The following is a 17940-nucleotide window of genomic DNA, read 5'->3' on the forward strand; positions in this document are numbered from 1 at the left end:
TTGTTCAGCCCCAAATGCTTAACCCATTTCGTAATATCATGTTAAGATGATTGACTTAGCACTTGTAAAAGTCCTTAGCACTTAATTCAAATTATCTTTCAGGTGCATATCCACTCGAGGAGGTAAGCCCCATTCGATTCCGAGCCCTAATGGGAACCACTATTTTCTCCCACGGCTGTGACTTTGGGACACCATAAAATTGTAACGCCACTTTATGCGTTTTATGCTTTATGACCACAAATGAGTGCACACAATTCACCAGACAGACTGGAACTGCATGAGTGTGTGTGTGTGGGTGAGAGGCTGAGTGGTGCAACTTTTATGCATGCTCACATAGAATTTGATTATGCCACGCTTGGCATTTGCACTGCCCTCATTTTTTGTGTTGCGTAAATGCTGAACTTTTTAATTTTAATTGTTAAAAGCTTTTTTGCAGCCGTGGCCCAGCGGTGGTCACTCGGCCAGCCTTGCTCCTCCAATCTTTGGCCATAAAAATTAAGCAACTTGAATGCATTTAATGCCACTGAAAAGTTCCCGCACACAGTGCATAGTGCAACAGTTCTCCCTGTCTGATAAATTAAACAACAGAAGCGCACTCACTGAGTCCGTGACCAGTTCTGCCTCCAATTCTGCCGTTAAACTTTCGCCTGGCCATAAACCACGCCCCACTCCACCACCCTCCTGCAGCACCTGCAACTCGAAACGGGACTGCATCTGAATCCGAACTCGAATCTGGCTCGTGGCATATTTAAGCGCCGCGGTGCCTGCATTGCCTGCATTGCCGTCCATAGATAAATTGTCGGCGCGTTTAATATGAAAAGTTATGGTAGAGGCAATTAAAATCTGGCCAGCGAGAGCGCCTCTTTAAGAGCAACAAAAGTCAAATACTTTTGGCTGGAAATCTGATATAAATCCGTCACGGTGTGGATTTTTTAACCAGATGCAGCACGTCGCACAACTCTGGACACATGGAGTCCCTTTTCGCATAAAGCGGAGTGGCGATTTTCAACAAGTTGAGTGCTGGTTGTTTATATTTGTCACAAAGTCCCTCCTCCTGGTTAAACGAAGACAAGTTTCCAAAAAAAATAAACCTTTAAGCTTGCTATCTATATGAAATATAAAGTACATTTGCAGGCGATTTTTAGTGAAAGTGGATTCGAGGATTAAGCAATAAAAATACGGTTATAATCGCATATCTATAGAATATCTAATACTTATAATATTATCATGATAGATCACTAGCTTACCTACAATTCAACTACAACTAGGTGGCTCACAATAATGTTGAATTTCAGTTTAAAAATCAATTTCTAATACAATTAGGTTTACTAAGTATGTGTAGAAGTTAAGTCGACCGGTCGTCGTCTGGGTGTAATTAAATTATTTTAAATGCATTTATCTTATTTCAGTCACATGGCTGTTAATCATCTCGATTATTGGATACATTTGAAGTGCTTTGCTTGGAGTAATCCGTTGCCCGCTTTTCGGGGCCGTTCACTTGCTGTTTGCTTGTTGTCATAATTATGTTGGCATCCTTCATTGGCATTCATAACGAATAACTACACGACCCACATGCACCCAGCCACCCCCTGAGCACTAACACCCTCGCAGATTAAGGATCACACATGGTCGGAAGGCGCGTGCTTACAAATTTCGTAATCCTTTAACAAGCCCGCCAACTTCCGCTCGCACATTTGGCTCTTGCGCACGACTCCCTCTGTTCTGCTCCTCCGGCTGTCATTGTCTTCGGCCTCATCATCGCATAATTAATCTTCAAAAAATCATCAGCCGTCGCAGGCATTAATCTTTGTTAAAACGTTTCACGCAACTTTTAGTCCATTGTTACACATACGCCGTGTGAGCCGCATACAAACGAGGCAGCCCTCCATTCGGCGCTCCATAATTCTGCAGCTCTCCTCGCGTCTTCGCAGTGGCGTAATTTAATTTGTGCTGCGAGGCGTGCTTTGTTTTTATTTACTAATTTCTTTTGACAAAGGTCTTAAAGCTTAGATACGAGACCGAGTTGCGAAAACAAAGAGCATTTAAGGGCTTTTTATGGCTGGCATATGCAGTAGTCGATGCGACGGAGTCAACAGAGTTCACTCGACTTCGCTGGGCTGCAATGATAAATGATATGTCCCCGGCATCATAATAATGCAACTGCTGAAAGGGCGCGAAAAAGGGCGTTGTCAGCATCTTTCCTGGCTGCCCTTCTTGTGTGTGTGTGTGCCCATTATAATAGAAAATAAATGAATGATATGTTTCTGACACGTCGCTGCTGTCATTGCTCCCACTTCATTTTTACGTCTCACGTCATCGTCTTTAAGTTTCGCAGCTTGGCGGCAACACGCGCCCCACGAGTCAGTTAAAAAGAAAAGCCATCTTTTGGCATTGACAAGCAGCATCTGCAACAACAACCGACCCAATCTCCTGCTCTTCATCATGCTCAATTTGCGCGAATTGTGTTGTCTTGTCTTGTTTTCTGTCTGCCGCCTTGTCTCGGCCCTTTGTTCGGTGATTCCCCACCCGCGCACTTCTGCCACTTCCCCGATCCTTCCGACAATTGATTTAAATATTTTTGACACTTGTGCCAGATAATTGCTAACATTAATCATGGCCCGGCAGCTGTCGCTCCCGCTCACACTCACTTACACACTCGTTTAGGCTAGGAAACTCGTGAGTTATATTGGGGAAATCAAACATTTTACCTGATTGGACAAAGGGAATATAGGGGGATTTAACTTGGCGAAGAATTTTGGTGCAGCTATGTCACCATACACCGAGTATCTCAAGATGATTTTAAGTCTTTTGATACCTTTTGTTGATGAGTTGTTTGATGCAATAGTGAAGAAATGGAACTAAGGTCAAACATTCAGTAATTTATTAATATTTTCCACATTTCAAATATGTGTAGAATAGTACTTATCCTGCTTTGCTGGAACCATAAAGCCTTGACTGCATAAAAAGGTATGCCTATAAGTATGTATTAATTCTATACGTGGATTTTAAAAGTATTTTAAAATGATTTATGCTCTCCAGTCACACGAATCCCCACATTTAATTGGAGTGCTATCTCTCCTCGAAATCCCCCAGCCAAGTGCCGCCTTTCGCCTTGACCTTTTAAGCCCCCGATGGCGGCAATTAGTCGCAGGTCTCCGACTATCCACTCGCATGACTTCAATCTGCCGGCAATCTGTTCGCCGCTTCGGTTGCCACCTCGTCAATTTATCACCAAATCAATCAAAAGCTTTAGGCAAAGTGAGATGCTTTCTCCGCCTGCCCATCCGCCAGCCCGCCCCGCCTCCTTACATGTGTTGATGCATGGCCATAAGTGTGGGCGTGTGAGTGTGTGAGTGAGTGAAAAATGCCGGGAAACAGGTCCAAGGAGGAGGTCCTTCGCTGCACTTGCTGCCTTTGATCGTTTACCGTGAAAATTTATTTGATTGCCTGCTATAAGCAACTTCGGCTAATATGATACAAGCCGATCGGCTGCTGGTGCTGCTAGTCGAATAGCGAATGACTAATGCCAGCTGTGCACGGAAAAAGCTAGTGCTCCATTTAATAAACCAATTCAAGGCAATTTATAACAGCAAAAAATATTTATATCCTTCAAGATTATTAAGGCAGAAAAAGGACTAATTTGCATTAAAGAAATTTAAGTGTTAGCTCTGCTGTTTCGGTACTCCCATGTCACATATTAACAATGTAAGATTAAAATAACATTTTAACATAATTTTGACAATAATCCTTTCTAGAATCCGTTTTTTTCCCCAGTGTGTGAGTGTTTGTGTGTGCGGGGGCGGTGTCGAGGGCGGGGCGTGGCTGTCGTCGCTGTTAGTTGAGCTTTATTAACTGTCTGTGAAGTTCTGCGAGGTACACAAAGCAGGCGGGCGAGAAGGGCGCGCAATCTCGGCAGGGCATCTCTATGCCCTGGCTTTCGATTCTGGCCCTATTTCTGGTGCCGGATTCTGGGATTTGGGATCCGGGATTCCTGTCCTGTCCTGTCCCGTGGACTGGGCTCCGTGTGGGGGGCACGGGTGTGTTTGCCGGCCAAATTGCTTGTGATGAAGACAGTCAAGCGTCAATCAGTCAGTCTCTGGCGTTGGCAATGGCAATGGCTATGGCAATGCCTCTGAGCCTGACTGAGTCGGACTCCCTCTCTCTTTTCCGCGCCATCTTCCCGTCTCTTTCGCGACGGCCTACGCCTGTCTCTTTCGGCTTTTCTTCTTCCGTCTCAGTCGGATTCGCAGACACCGTTTCCGTCGTCTATTTGTGTTCCGTCCGTCCGACGTCCCTCTGGCTGTCAGTTAACATGCCTTTTGCGTTTGCCATCTCGGAGCTGCACTGTTTGGTGGGCTGCAGAAGGGGCGTGGCCGGGTGTGGTCCATTGGCCGTCTCTCGTGGAGAGATAATCACTTTGGGAAATTGCTCATGAATGATTTGTTGGCATAAATCAATTTGATTGATGAGCGTCAATATACTTATATGCCGCTTTGATATGGGCAATTCCAATACAACGAGCCCACGCACACATGAGGGTACAAAAGCACACAGCCAGGAACAAAGGCCTCGTCTATAACTGCGGTGAAGACAGTAGCACTCGAAATGTTGCACAGATTTAATGGGATTTATTTCTTAGAATTTTATATACCCTATAGTCGCCTTCTTAATTTATATTTGCCATAAGCATAATTTACAAACTTATGAATTGGCTATTTAAAGCGCAGGACTAAGTGCGTTAAGCAATATTAAATTGACAAGCAACTTAAAAACTGTCTTGGCCACAGTCTGGTCTGAATTTATAATGAAGATCTAAATGATTAATTGTAAACTCTTCCAAAACTTATAAATGTGCCCGCCGCTGTTTCTGCTTCTGTTTTGTTGGAGGATTTGTGCAGGGAGCAACTAATTGATCAATTAAACATCAATTGCTTGGCCATCGAGCTGCGGGTCTGGGCAGTTCTTTGATTTTTACTTTCTACATTTCCTTCCTTCAGGTCTGCTCTCTTCCATCGGCTGATGGAAGTCGGGAGCTACGGGTTGGTGGCCTTCATAAAGCGAGAAACTGGTGGAAACTTTTCGCTATTTCAACTTGAGTTGTTATGACACTTTTAATAACTTTATTATTGCATTTACATAGTAGCAGGGCACGCCAAGAGCGACGGCACCGCCGCCAACTTGTCCTGGTTAAGTGTGTCGAGCGAGTCCTGGTTCCCGAGTCCTGGCTTCCCTCCTAGCCGCATTTTTCCCGCCTTCCACCCTGCATATGTTGGGGCTTTCCTTGAGGTGTGTGTGTTTGTGTGCGAGTGTTTCTTAGCTGTCTACGCAATTAAAAGTTTAATATAATTAAATGGTTTTATGACTTTGACTGTGCACCGAGTGCTGCAGTCTCTTGCTCCCCTTTTCCCTCACACACCGGGAAAAAATACCATTTTCGGCTTCGAGCTTAAAGGTATTACATTTGTTGAAAAAATAATTGTAGGAAAAACAAAAGTAAAGATAATATAATACAAAGAAATTATGCAGTGGCCAATTCAATATGGCTTTTAAATGTGGCTATAATTATGAGAGCTTTATTTGTACTTTGGAGCAATGATCCAAAATATTGTGAGAAACTTTTGTATTCAATAAAGAAAATAAAAAGTTTGTTGCCGTGCAATTTGGACTGCCCTCAGACACGTTTCTAGCGCCAGCGTCTTAAGAAGCTGCCTGGTAAACACGTGCACTTTAAAATCCCCCAAAGCAAATAACAAGCTGATAGCAAACTGGAGCAAACCCACCGACTGCCGCTCCCCCGGCGGCTCCCCGAAGTGATTAAGCCATCAAAGTTTGCTTTCGACACGCAGCATTAACGCTTCGACTTTGCTTAGCTGTGAGCTTTGAGCTGTGAGCTGCGAGCAGTGAGTCCTTCGCCTGAGAGCCAAGTGCAGTGCGGCGGATGTCGGGAGCCCGATAATTACTTGGCCAGCGTGAAGTTTTGGGCAGACATCAGCAGAAATTGGCTGGCAGGATGATCGGAGCAGGATGTGGCGACGGGGTGAGTCCAAAAAGACTCAGTCGCAATGCGTCGTTTTGCCAAGTAGATGTCATCGCCGTCGTCCCTGTCGCTACAAATCTCCTCCGACAGATGGCAACTGGCATCGGGGGGCGTTGGCCATAAACGACGGCAGCGACCACGCCCCCATTCACATGAGGCAACAAATTGCCTAATTTATAAAGTAGAAGATGGGTCGGTACTAACTCGGCATGAAAGTACTGTCCAAGTTCACGGATTCGATTTACTTCAAATGATTGAGAAACTATGCTGTTTAAGAATGTACAAAAATGCTATACTAATTTACTAATTTACCCATAATTATAATATTTGTTACCTTATTTTCACTTAAACGGTTGAACTACAAAATTAAATATTGTTCTATTCCGAATCATTGGTCTGTGTCTTTTCAATGTCCATGAACTCCATCGCCGCTTCAGCCTAATCTCTGTAATTATTTGAATGTTTCAGGTTTAGTTACGCCCGCTGCCCATTGCGATCCCTTTCGACTGCATGACCCAAATATTTCACTCATTTGCATAAACATCTCCAGCGCACATTCAGAACGGGCATCAGAAATGGCATCTACCGCAGAATGCAGAAGGCCATTCTGGGAACCGACAGCCGGCCGGGCCCGAAAGCGATTGTGCCATCGGAAAAATGCTACACAAATCATGCGTAATATAAATTAATAGCCATCAACTCTTAAATTTCGGCAGCGTTTTAAAATCGGGCCTCTGGGCCTTTTGGCCAGCCACCCGCCGTTTCATGGCAAATTAGTAGCTCGTGGGCATTTTAATTGCGTCCAGGGGCGGTTTTGTTGGGGTTGGGGCAGGTTTGGGGTGTTGGGGGGTTGGGTCCGGTGATTTGGGACAAGGGGCGGTTATGTGCGTCAAAAAATAAAATAAATTCATTTGTACCCTTTTCAAAGCCGCATAAAAGAAGGCTAAGACGCGGCACGCGGTCCCCCGAAATGACTTAACTCATTTAATGTGGCTCTAATGGGATACAATTTAAATTTAATTGATTTGCCCGACAAGCTTTTTATGGCCGCAGGAATTTCTCTAAATTAAAAATGCCCTTTTCCGTTGCGTTGTGTTCGTAAAAATGCGGAGCGCTTTAAAGGGCGCCAAGATTAATTCATGTTTTCTGCTCACCATATTGATTAAATATGCGGAGCCACGCTGCTGGCTCAAACAGTGCCTGACAACAGTTTGCTCGCATTTTGCGCTTTTTGCACTGGCCCGCTGATTTATTGGTTTAATGCACCCACCAGCAGCACCCGCATAAACAGGGCGCAACAAACCGCGGTGGGTTGAGAAGGGGAGTGGCGGTGGGGCGAGGAAGTTGCGAGTTGGGACAACCTTTGCTGCCCGCCGCCATTTCTTAGCCTGGCAGCTAATTTATGTGCGCACGCGGCAAGAAAATGCTGGCGAAAGGATACGCCATCCTGCGAGCCAGGAGTCAGGAGCCGCAATCGAGGAGCCAACAGCCGAAACACGGCAAATAATTTTAATATTTGTTAGTCGTGGATTCGAGTAATAAACTAATACTAGTTTATTTAAGCGACAAAATTATCTAAATTTATATTTCTGCTGCTTCAAAAAGTAAAAGAACCGTCGAGATTTATGTCGCAGCACATAGAAAGTTATGTAAATCAAAATGCTACATTTGTTTGAGTATTTATCATTCAAAATAAGCTATGAGGACATTGAAATATATCCTTCGAATTGATCGAATACGAGAGGAACCCATAATATCGGTTTAGTTTTTTCTGTGCAGCGAACAGAGCACATTCCCCATCATTTTGCATAGTGAGAATTATGCTCCCAGGGGTAGGATGGGAAAGTTGGGGCGGCAAAGTGGGAGGCTCAAGTGTCAGCGAGTATAAAAATTCGCATTTTAATATTTGCCAGTAAGCTGCGCGGCGCTGGCAGCTGATTTGCCATAGGTCCTTCCAGCGCGTCTAGAGCTTCCCCATCTCAGCTCCCACCTCCGGTGTCCGCCGTCCGTCGTCCGCCGTGCTCAGTCCCCAATCCTCCAGCCCCCATCCTTCGTCCTGCTCCTTGGGCGTGTTTGCCTGCCACTTTATCTGCGCCCAGCAGCTGGCGTTTGTTTGCGGTTCCATCGCGCGTTGCGTGTTGACTTTTGTGTCTGAGCCACCTTTCAACTGCAACTAATTTATTTTATTTGCCAGCTGGCGACCTGGCCGCCTTGTCCCTCTTGGCCCCCCCTCTTCCACCTGGTCCGCTCCTAAATATGATTCAAAACAAGCATTAGAAAATGTATTGCATGGCAGGCTGGCTGGCTGTCTGTCGGCGTCGCTGCATTTGATACAAAGTGTCTTGACGCTAAGAGCCTCCATCCGAGTGTCGAGTGGCCCCACTTGCCACTTGCCACTCCCCACCGACTCCACGATTTCACGATTCAGCGTCATTGCGGTGGACAGGCTGTAAATGAGTTTTGTTATCTGCCAGCCAGCAAGCGAGCAAATTGCATTACTCGGAGCGGAACTGGATGGGACAGAGTGCGAAACTTTTTCGATTTATCGAGATGAAGAGCCTTATAGTTTCCCGCGACTGTGCCTCTATCGATATTTTGTCATTATTTTTGTACTTCTTTAAAAACTGTACTTAACCATTGGACCAAAGGTATATTCCAGTCAGCTGAAGATGTCCTTATTTGCTGTACGTTCCATTATTTTAAGTTTCCACCCTCATATTAGCTTCAGCCCGCCCCTACATTTTTAGAGTCGTAAACAGGATTGTGTTGCTTTGAAATATCCTTTTGCAGGACGAACATTATTCGACCAGTCTACTTGCTTATTGCATATCCCCGTCTCCGTCGTAACAGGTATCAGATAGTCAATACAATACTCGCCTATAGAGCCTTCTGCCTTCTTTGTATTTTTTGGGGTTTTAAAGCGTTTGACTTTATTTCGAAATTTGTTTGTATCCAAATGATGTACAGCATCACCTCTACTTTTGAGTGTTATTCTGGCCATAAACAAACAACTGCTCAACCCCTTGCGGCCATAATTTAGCGTAATTAAATAGCGCATGAAAAATGAGTAAATTATGGAATGCGGAGCGGTCGTAAATCTGAATCCAAGAGGTCGATGAGTCCGCTGACCAAACTGTTGCTCTGGTCCTTTCTGACCTTTCGACTGTTGATTTTATTAAAATCATTTCGTTTTTATAGTCACTGGGTGGCGGGAGGTCCGTACAACAACGGTGTACTTAATTACAACTGCATTATAGCAACGTTACAATTATTGTTATTATTTTTTATCCAAGCATCCGGGCCATTGTCCCGACCACATTTATAAAATGCCCATTATTCATGGCCTGGTCAGGAGCTATTAATGTCCGCCGGCCAAATATCAGGGAAGTGAGCGAACCATTTCAAAATAAATTAAATTTTTATGCATGTATGCGAAATGTATTAAATGTTTTGTGCATAAGAAACTCCCCTTAATGAGACGCACAATTAATGTTTTCGAGTCGGGGCTCCATAAACCGATGCCATAAATTCAGCTCTGTGTGTTGGTAATTAGTGGCCAAGGTTAATGGCAGCAGAAAAAATCCCGACGACGAGTTCATCAGTAGCAAAGTGGGAAAAGAGCATTTCAAAGTTGGCTGAATAAACTTTGCAAGTTGATTCCGAGCTTACATTTTGATTAACCAAAAGTTTTTTAAACATTCTTTACGCATTTTGCATTTGTTTATTAGTAATTAAATAAAAAAGGAATTCAATCTAATTTTTACTCCACTTTCTAATTGTGACCGTGATAGTTTAGGCGATTGGTATGCGTGACAGTTTCTTAATCAAATTTGAACTACGTGGCCGTCTTTGCATGCTTAAAATAGCTTTTGTAGTTTCCAAGATATCAGATATGCTAGTGGTCCTAGTATTTTCTATACCTACCATGCTACTATACTAAGCGATAAACACTTTTCAACGAATCTAAAAAGTCGCATATTTTTAAAGAATTATTGTGTTTCTTGAAACATATTGTGTTATGCGCGTAATCTATTTTTGTCTTCTATGCCCGGTTCATCATCATCATGGACACGCTATAAATTAGTTTAACAATCTAAAAGTATAAATAACATCAATGTAGTATTATAAAGTATAAGAAGTACTCACCTGCAGAGCCGTTCTCACGGACAGCGACATAACTCCAAGTATCTGAATATTGTGGGGATACTGGGATTCCCGCAACAAAAAACCAAAAAGCTTTCGCTGGTCGCCACTCAACTCATACCAGGTCACATTGCAGATGCTCTCGTACACCTGGTCATACTGTTGAAGAAAAATAAGTATGCGTAAGAACTAAGTGCTCATAGACTTAATGTTACTAGAGCTCACTCCAAACTCAAGGATGGTGCCCAGTATGCAATAGATAGACATGCTGTACGCAGAAACCACGAAAAAGATGGCCGAAGGCATGTGGAAGCTGCTCAAATTAATGCAGAAGCTGAGCATCATGGCCAAAGCCATCGATAGAACCTGAGTGGCGATCAATTCGTAGTAAAGGGCATTTATGGCACGACAATAGCTAAAATATATGGGAGAAATTACATATGATAGCCCGTTCCTTTCTTATTTTATTAAAAAAAAAAAAAGGAAAAATTAAATGTTTCTTACTCCGTGAATAATTGATGCCACTTTATAACATCCAAGAGTAGGCGTTGACGATTTTCCGCTCCTTCAATAGATGCTCCAACTCGGACTAGAGCTCTGTATTCCGCTTTTTGCTCCAGAGCATCATTCAGCTCTTTCACCTTCACCTGCAGCATATCGGCGAATGTTAGGATCTGCGTTAAGCCGAGAAATACGAACAAATCGCCGGAGTAGAATCCGACTCCTTGCACGAGCATTGTCACCTGCAATCGAGGAAAACAACTCGTTTAGGAGAGGGAGGAAGTGTTGACAGATTCCCAACGGTTTAGTTGTTCCTACCGTCTGAATCAGGTACGTGACTACGTAGCAATAATTCTTCTCAAGCGGTAGACCTGGAATTAAATACTGCATCGCAGTAACCCGCGTTCCATCGTACATTAGCATGGCCAATGGCAGGAGTTCCATTAAACAAAAAGCGAATACATATCCGTTTCGAATGATCTTCATGATGCCGAGGAGTCGATCTATGTTCGAATTCAAGGTCCTGCGGTAGGAATCTCCCCGATTCTCGTATTCCTCGTAAATGCTTTGTGAGTAAAGGACCAGACGTCTCATGTCCTGATGCTTCAGCAGACAAGTCAGGAACTTCCCGAGTCCGTGGAATAGCCCACCAGTCATGAGGCTGGCCTTCAGTCCCACATTCCAGTCTCCTCCATTATTTAGTATCGTAAATACCGTGAAGCCCGTGTAATTAACAATCGCAAAGATCGTGGTCCAGGTGCGATAGTTGAATTCCAATTTGGGCGCAAGAAAATCCACGCCAAGTAAATTGGTCAAACTATTGATGTACTTGGATAGTTCGCGAAAGCGACTAGAAGGACTCCCAGGAGTACTCATTGTGATGGAACTGATTTAATTCTCCAGTTTCTTCCCTTTTATACGAAAACATTTGTTTTCGCAGTAGGACTGCAAATGTCACTGCAATTATCATAATTTACAGGTAATTTTGTCATTATCTAAATTAATTGTTGTACTTTCTGCTTTGTGAAATTACCATATTTGCGTTGTCCATCTGGGAAACATACATATGTACATATTCTTGATTCAAAGTGAATTAATTAATCTGCTTTCTTTCTATATAAGGTTATAATAGGTTCCTTGAAATATATGTTAGAAGTAGAAGAAAGGAATTTATCCATCGCCCTGCGGATGTCTTTGTGGATTTTTTTAATTTCTCTGCACTCTAATGCGTTAAGGAGCTCAATAACTTAATGCCTTAAAGATATCCTTATGCCCAAGAAATCCACATTGTTTGCATGCTCATACTTACTGCACAATGGGGAATTTCAAAAGTATTCTGCCGAAGACTTCTACGCTTTGGGTTAGGGAACCGCAGTATTAACACAATAAAGCTCCCTCGCCCCTCGTCACCCCTCCGTATCAGAGGGTGGGAAGGTGGCCACCTTTCGCATACAATTATGCCCCTTTTGTTTCGAAAGTCCTCCGATGGCATTCATCATACGCACTGTTGTCTAATACACTTCAGAGTGCGGAACGTTATTAGTCAGGGTCCTTTGGATGGCCTGGCGGGTATATGTGCACTAGTTCATTGTGTGCTTTTTGTTATTAATTTCCAAGCTATAAATTTTGCTTTTCCACATTTCTAAAGACCGATCCCAACTAAAACTACTCACTTGTACTTGGGCCTGAGAATGTGTAAGGCGGCAGGGGGACTGGGGAGTGGTTTGGCAACTCACCTTTTCCACGCTCGAACAGCTTTCGGTTTTTGTCTGCGGTATTTTGTTATTCTGGCCGATCCAGCAGCTCCGCCTTCCATCTGCTGCATCTTTTGTTTATGCCTCACAATGGCCTGCCGCAGGTTTTTACTGCCTTCCATTGTGTTTCTGCCTGTGTGTGTGTGTGTTTGATTTCTGCACCCATTACGGGGGTATGCTGAGTTTTGGCATACATATAAACTCGAAAAGATATAGAACTCAAACATGAACCTATAAGCTCGAAAGGGTAAGCAGTTTCGCATCAACAGAAACGCACTTAGGTATGCAACGTTTGATTAAAATATAGAATTAATACCGTGGTATCCCATAGTCGCAATACTCGACTTTTTACTTCTTACGTTTCCTCCTATGTTTTTTGTTGTATTTTTGTTGTCTTCTCCTTGGCTGCCTGCCTATAAAATGCAATGGAATTTCATATTGTGCGAGTATATATCGGCATCAACATAATGCTCTCGGATAATATTCCCTGGCATTTTTGCGCTGCGGCACGTAAAAAATGCAGGCTATACATACACAAACCCATGCCTGTGCGTTTGATGTTTAATCAATTGAAAATGCGAGTGTGTGCCATTGATGGTCGACGTGGCGCCCTCCCCCCTGATTTCCCGAAAACTTGGCGCCTCAACTTGTCTGCCTGACGACGGCCTGCATAATGCCCCTTGTTGCGGTGGCATGGCGTGGCATCATGGTGGTGTGACCTAAGCCAGGGTCGGATTTCCAGCCTGACTTCCGCATCGACCCGCCGGCTGTTTGCGGAGCTCAAACGGCAAACAGCGAACTGCAGGCGGCTCTTAAGACGCGCTCGCTGGAAAAACATTAGCAAGATTGCAAGGTGCGTGTGCGGTGCCACACACACCCACACTCACACGCACACCTACTTGCTTCCACATCCACTTCCTTATTGAAAGGGAATTGAACGCTCGACTTGCAGGACGGCTTCCTTTCGCAGGATTCGCCTTTGCTGCTTGCCGCCTGAATGGCACAAAGAGGAATAAAAATTACAATATCGCCGTTGCCGGCGACGATGCAATGGAAATGGAAGGCAAACAACAGGCACAACTACACCCACTACTGCACGGAAGAAATGGATGGGAATCAGGATACGTTATTTAGTTGGAATATATATATATATGCTTAAAAAGTTGCTTATCTTGTTCAAAAACAATTACAATTGATAATTTCACACAAGTGTATCTTAATTGATACGTATGATTAAATAAGTTATAGGTTTTAAAATTACTTTTTACGAATTGCAATGCAATGGTCCCCGTCGTAAGTCCTAGTTTTTCGCGCAGTGCAAAACACAAAAAGGAAAGTGCAGAGCCTTAAGCTGCCTACAGAGGCATTCATGCGTTTGTGTGAGAGCGTGCGTGTGTGTGTGTGTGTGCGTGGGAGAGTGTTTCTTGTATTGAAACTTCCTTTAATGGCTTCCGGTTATCATTATTGGCACAAGGCATTGTCCGTCCCTCTCCTGCGGCTGCGTGTCTATAAAGATTAAACGCATTGTTCTTTGTTGATTCTTTCCATCATGCAAAGAAATTAATATTCGCAATCCATTATCGTTCCTAATAGCCCGCATACGAGCGTACACCCACAAAGCGGCATATTTAATAACCCTAATGGGCGGCTTAAAGCCTTAAAGCGAGTGGCGACCTTTGCCCAGTGTCCCACTGCCCCCCGAAGATACATAATCAATCAATCGAACGCTTTAAGCTGCCGACTAATATGCAGCAGGACGACCCAGTCGGGGCAATATCTTTAAGTGTCCTTGCTCCTGGTGCCCAGATACACACATTGATAGATGGGCGGACCCCGGTACGTCAGCGTCATTCGCTATGGCTAATGATGACAAATTTTTTATGGGCATTATGAGCGGCAGTGACTTAAAGCGTGTGGGAATGCCCGAAAAAGACACCGGAAACGAAATATGTACGCGAAAATCTTATTTGGAAGATATAGATAATTGAAGTGATTTGCGAACTGAGGTGTTGTAGTTTTTAAATTAAGTTACATAGTGTATTATTTTAACAACTATTTTTTAATTCGTAATATCCGAGCATTTAACAATGAACACAATGGAGTTTTCTCGCTGTGTGAGCCTACAATTGTGGGGGAGTTGTCTGTTGCCTGTTTCGGTTTTTGCTCCGTCCCGTTGGCCAACCCTTGGTCAGCCTGGGCTCTTTATTAATTTGACAGCATCAACAGGAGCTGGCTGACTTGGCACGCTAATGATTGAAATGAACTCCGGCTCGGTATCCGGACACTCTGCTCCTCTCCGGGAAAAGCCAGTGTAACGCCTACCGTCTAACCGGCAGCAGCTTGATTGATGGTTATCACTCAGTGGACGCCGAGAAAGCCACTACAAGGACGTCAGATTAAATGCTGTAGGTGTGTCATAACTTTTTCCTGCGCCTGGCATTCCTCCAACTCACTCCCCACGGCCCATTGTGCCGCATTGCTCCTTTGTTTGGGCGACATTTGGGCACTTGTCATCCATCCACTGACACAAGCGCCGCGCCCAGACGCTAAGTATCCCACAGAAAGGAGCCCAAAGGGCCTCCGAACGTGGAATCCAAAAATATATCTGCCTTGTCAGGGGCAAATGAAAAAGGAGACAAAAATAAACCGCCATTGGTCATGTTTGAAAGCAAATAAGGCCAATTAACAAATGCAAATACGCAGCATATTTTTGCACTTTTTTGTTGTTCGATGGCAAAAAACACAAGCTAAAATGAATCAGCTAACGACATGTGGGGACAGATTAAATAAATCTGAATGAGTTGTGGGTGTCGATGGGATCAGGAGATCGGAAATCGGAAATGAAATGCACAATCTTTAAACTTCAATATCTGGCAAGTTTTAGATGCTATGAAAAAGAGATATATTATAACATTTTATAATATTTATTAAGTAGCTATAAGTTATTCGCTACGTTGTTTGTTAAGAATTTAAAAGAATGAACATTAATGCTGAATTCAGAAGAGTTCACAACACCCAGCTCTGCCAGTTTAAACATAAAAAAAAACTCAGGCTCGAAGTTTTAAAAGTTACAGTTTAGGAAAACTTGAAAAGTATGAAAATTTCTTATCAGGTGTGTCAGTTAATAATGGATCTCATATATTTGCATATCGTGAAGGAGGCCGACGGAAGCGAGTTGGCCACAAAATGTTGCACTCCACAAAGTTTCAAAATCTCGGGCGATTGCAGGCCACAAATTATGTTCGTCCTTTTCACTCAAAGTTGTTCAAAGAACAGGCAAAGAGAAAACATCCTTTGTGAAGAAGAGAAAGGCGGGTTACAATGAGAGGAAATGGGCTTGGAAATGCACTCAGTGAGCGCAAACCGCATTCCAGTACATCAGCTACGCAGGGAAATTCGCTCTTAGCGCTCGGGGAAATTCGCGCTGAATGGAAGTATAAGAGTGGAAAGCGGAAAGTCACTCGGGATTAAAGAGAGACTTGTGTGGGCAGTTTTCGTTCAAGGGCTTGAAAATAGGCTAACGAATTGGGAGTATTTTTGTAAATTTCACTTGTTGCCAGCGACTTAAGACAAAGCCCATATCCGATTGAACGAGAGCTGCACACTTCTAAACCTTGGAAAACATTCAACTTACAATGCCCACCCACCTCCCGCGACCTGCGGCAATCAAGGACATCATCGCTGGGCAATGGGCTGCAGAACGGAAACGGAAAAAATGAGATTTATGACGTGTACAATGGCAGGTTGAGAGCAGGTCCGGCGGCAAGGTGGGGGGCGTGGCCGGGGAGCACTTATAAATAAAAGTATGTGTGTACATACCATAAATGCTGGGTGGTGAATTATTAAAATAAAAGTGAAGCGGAAACGTAACAAAGGTTCGGCGGCGGCTTTTATGACAGGAAAACGCGAAACGCAACACAAAGAGATTGCCGTGGCACGCATCTAAAACGAGATATGCCACGCCGGAAATAAACGCCCATACAGCAGCCCTTACCCACACTGGCTCGCATGTGTGCGTGTAACGCACACTCGCACACCGTTATGTTTACGCACTGGCAAATCAAGATCCCCCATAAGTAGGCTTCATTTGCCAAGCAAATGTTGCCAAGAAATCGGCAAAGGAAATGGCTTGAGAAAATATGTGCGTACAGGTTTTCTTGCGCTTCTTATGCTATCACTATTTGAAAAACGTTTTCCACTATCTTAAACATTTCTGTTAATTGTACTTCCAAACTCTAGGTTAAGATTTCGCAGTTTCCATTAATATTTTTAATCGTTATATTTTTTGTTATTCTTACGTTATTACGGATAAATAGTTCCGATTGAGATCTGATGGTTAGCAGATGTTAGCAAACCGCACGGACTCTTTGAGGAAGGGAAGAGTATGGAACGGGATTACTAGTCCAACTAAATACAAATGTATGCATGTATACAAGCGCCCACTTAGGCAACCTGCCACGCCCCCTCCCTCTCGCCAGCCCCCACCCAATCGCCCCACTCCGCGCCCTGCCGCTCCTGTGTATTAATGTTCATTGAAGCGATCAAAATCAAGTCGACTACGGCTAATGCTACGCACATTTCTTGCTTTTTTTTTGGTATTCCTGCCAGATCCCAACCGTCGATGGCCCAAACTGCCTGTGTGAACTTTCGCTTGTTATTTGCAATTTGCCTCGACAACAATAACAACGGCGAAAACACAGAACAGGACCAGCAAGCGAGTCCCGGAGGAAAGGAGGAGCTTTTGATGTTATATGTGTGCAGGCATTTCTGTTTGTTTTCGCCACTCGCCACTCGTCTCTCGTCTTTCGTCTTCGACGTTGGCTTTCGTTTTTTAAGGTCGTTTACGGCAAACATTTCGTTTGTCCAGTGGGTGGAGGTGGAGGTGGAGTGGGTGGATGCCGAAATGTATGTTATTATTATGGGGCATGTTGTTAACTACTCATACGCAAAACGCACTTTCCCATCCCCACTTCCGTTTTTGCGGACCCGAGCATAAAACGGATTTGTGAAATCGCTCGGAAAAAATATAATCAAAATTGTTTTCAAATGACTTACAATTGCTAGGGTACGTGCACTTGAAGAAAAGTGAACCGAAAATGTCCTTATTCTTGGATATGTCGAAACATACATATATTTAAGAAATTTAAGCGACAATTTTTAAAATTGCTTAACTTTAAGGTTGGAAAATGTAAAAAGTGGGAATTCATTAGTTCGGTTTAAACAAATATTCTAATGTAATGTAAAATTTAATATTTAAGCTCACATAATATTACCTATTTGAAAGTCAAGAATTGTCCCTGATTTTTGGGCCAGTGCTGGTGTGGGCGGATCCGGCCTAGCATTTTGGCAAACAGAAAGCCTGAGAATGTAATTATGCGTCTGGGTCTGGGGTGTCAACTGTCAGCCAATCGCCGTAACTTAAGCCACGCATTTGCCGCTGACAACTGGAAAAATTGCCGTTTTTATGGGCCACTCCATTGGGAGATTGGTGGCCAGTTGGCTGAC

General features: G+C 43.7%; 1 protein-coding gene across 1 annotated transcript; it reads right to left on the reverse strand.

The window, feature by feature from the left end:
* Positions 1-10079: 10079 nt before the first annotated feature.
* Positions 10080-11557, reverse strand: LOC117145630 (putative odorant receptor 83c). Its single transcript, XM_033311349.1, has 5 exons — positions 11000-11557; positions 10685-10923; positions 10406-10595; positions 10184-10339; positions 10080-10130 (listed from the first exon to the last, which is right to left on the reverse strand). The coding sequence occupies exons 1-5, from the start codon at positions 11555-11557 to the stop codon at positions 10080-10082; spliced, it is 1194 nt and encodes a 397-aa protein (XP_033167240.1).
* Between the last annotated feature and the right edge of the window lie 6383 nt (positions 11558-17940).

This window comes from Drosophila mauritiana, chromosome 3R (assembly GCF_004382145.1).
Source record: "Drosophila mauritiana strain mau12 chromosome 3R, ASM438214v1, whole genome shotgun sequence".
NCBI lineage: Eukaryota > Metazoa > Arthropoda > Insecta > Diptera > Drosophilidae > Drosophila > Drosophila mauritiana.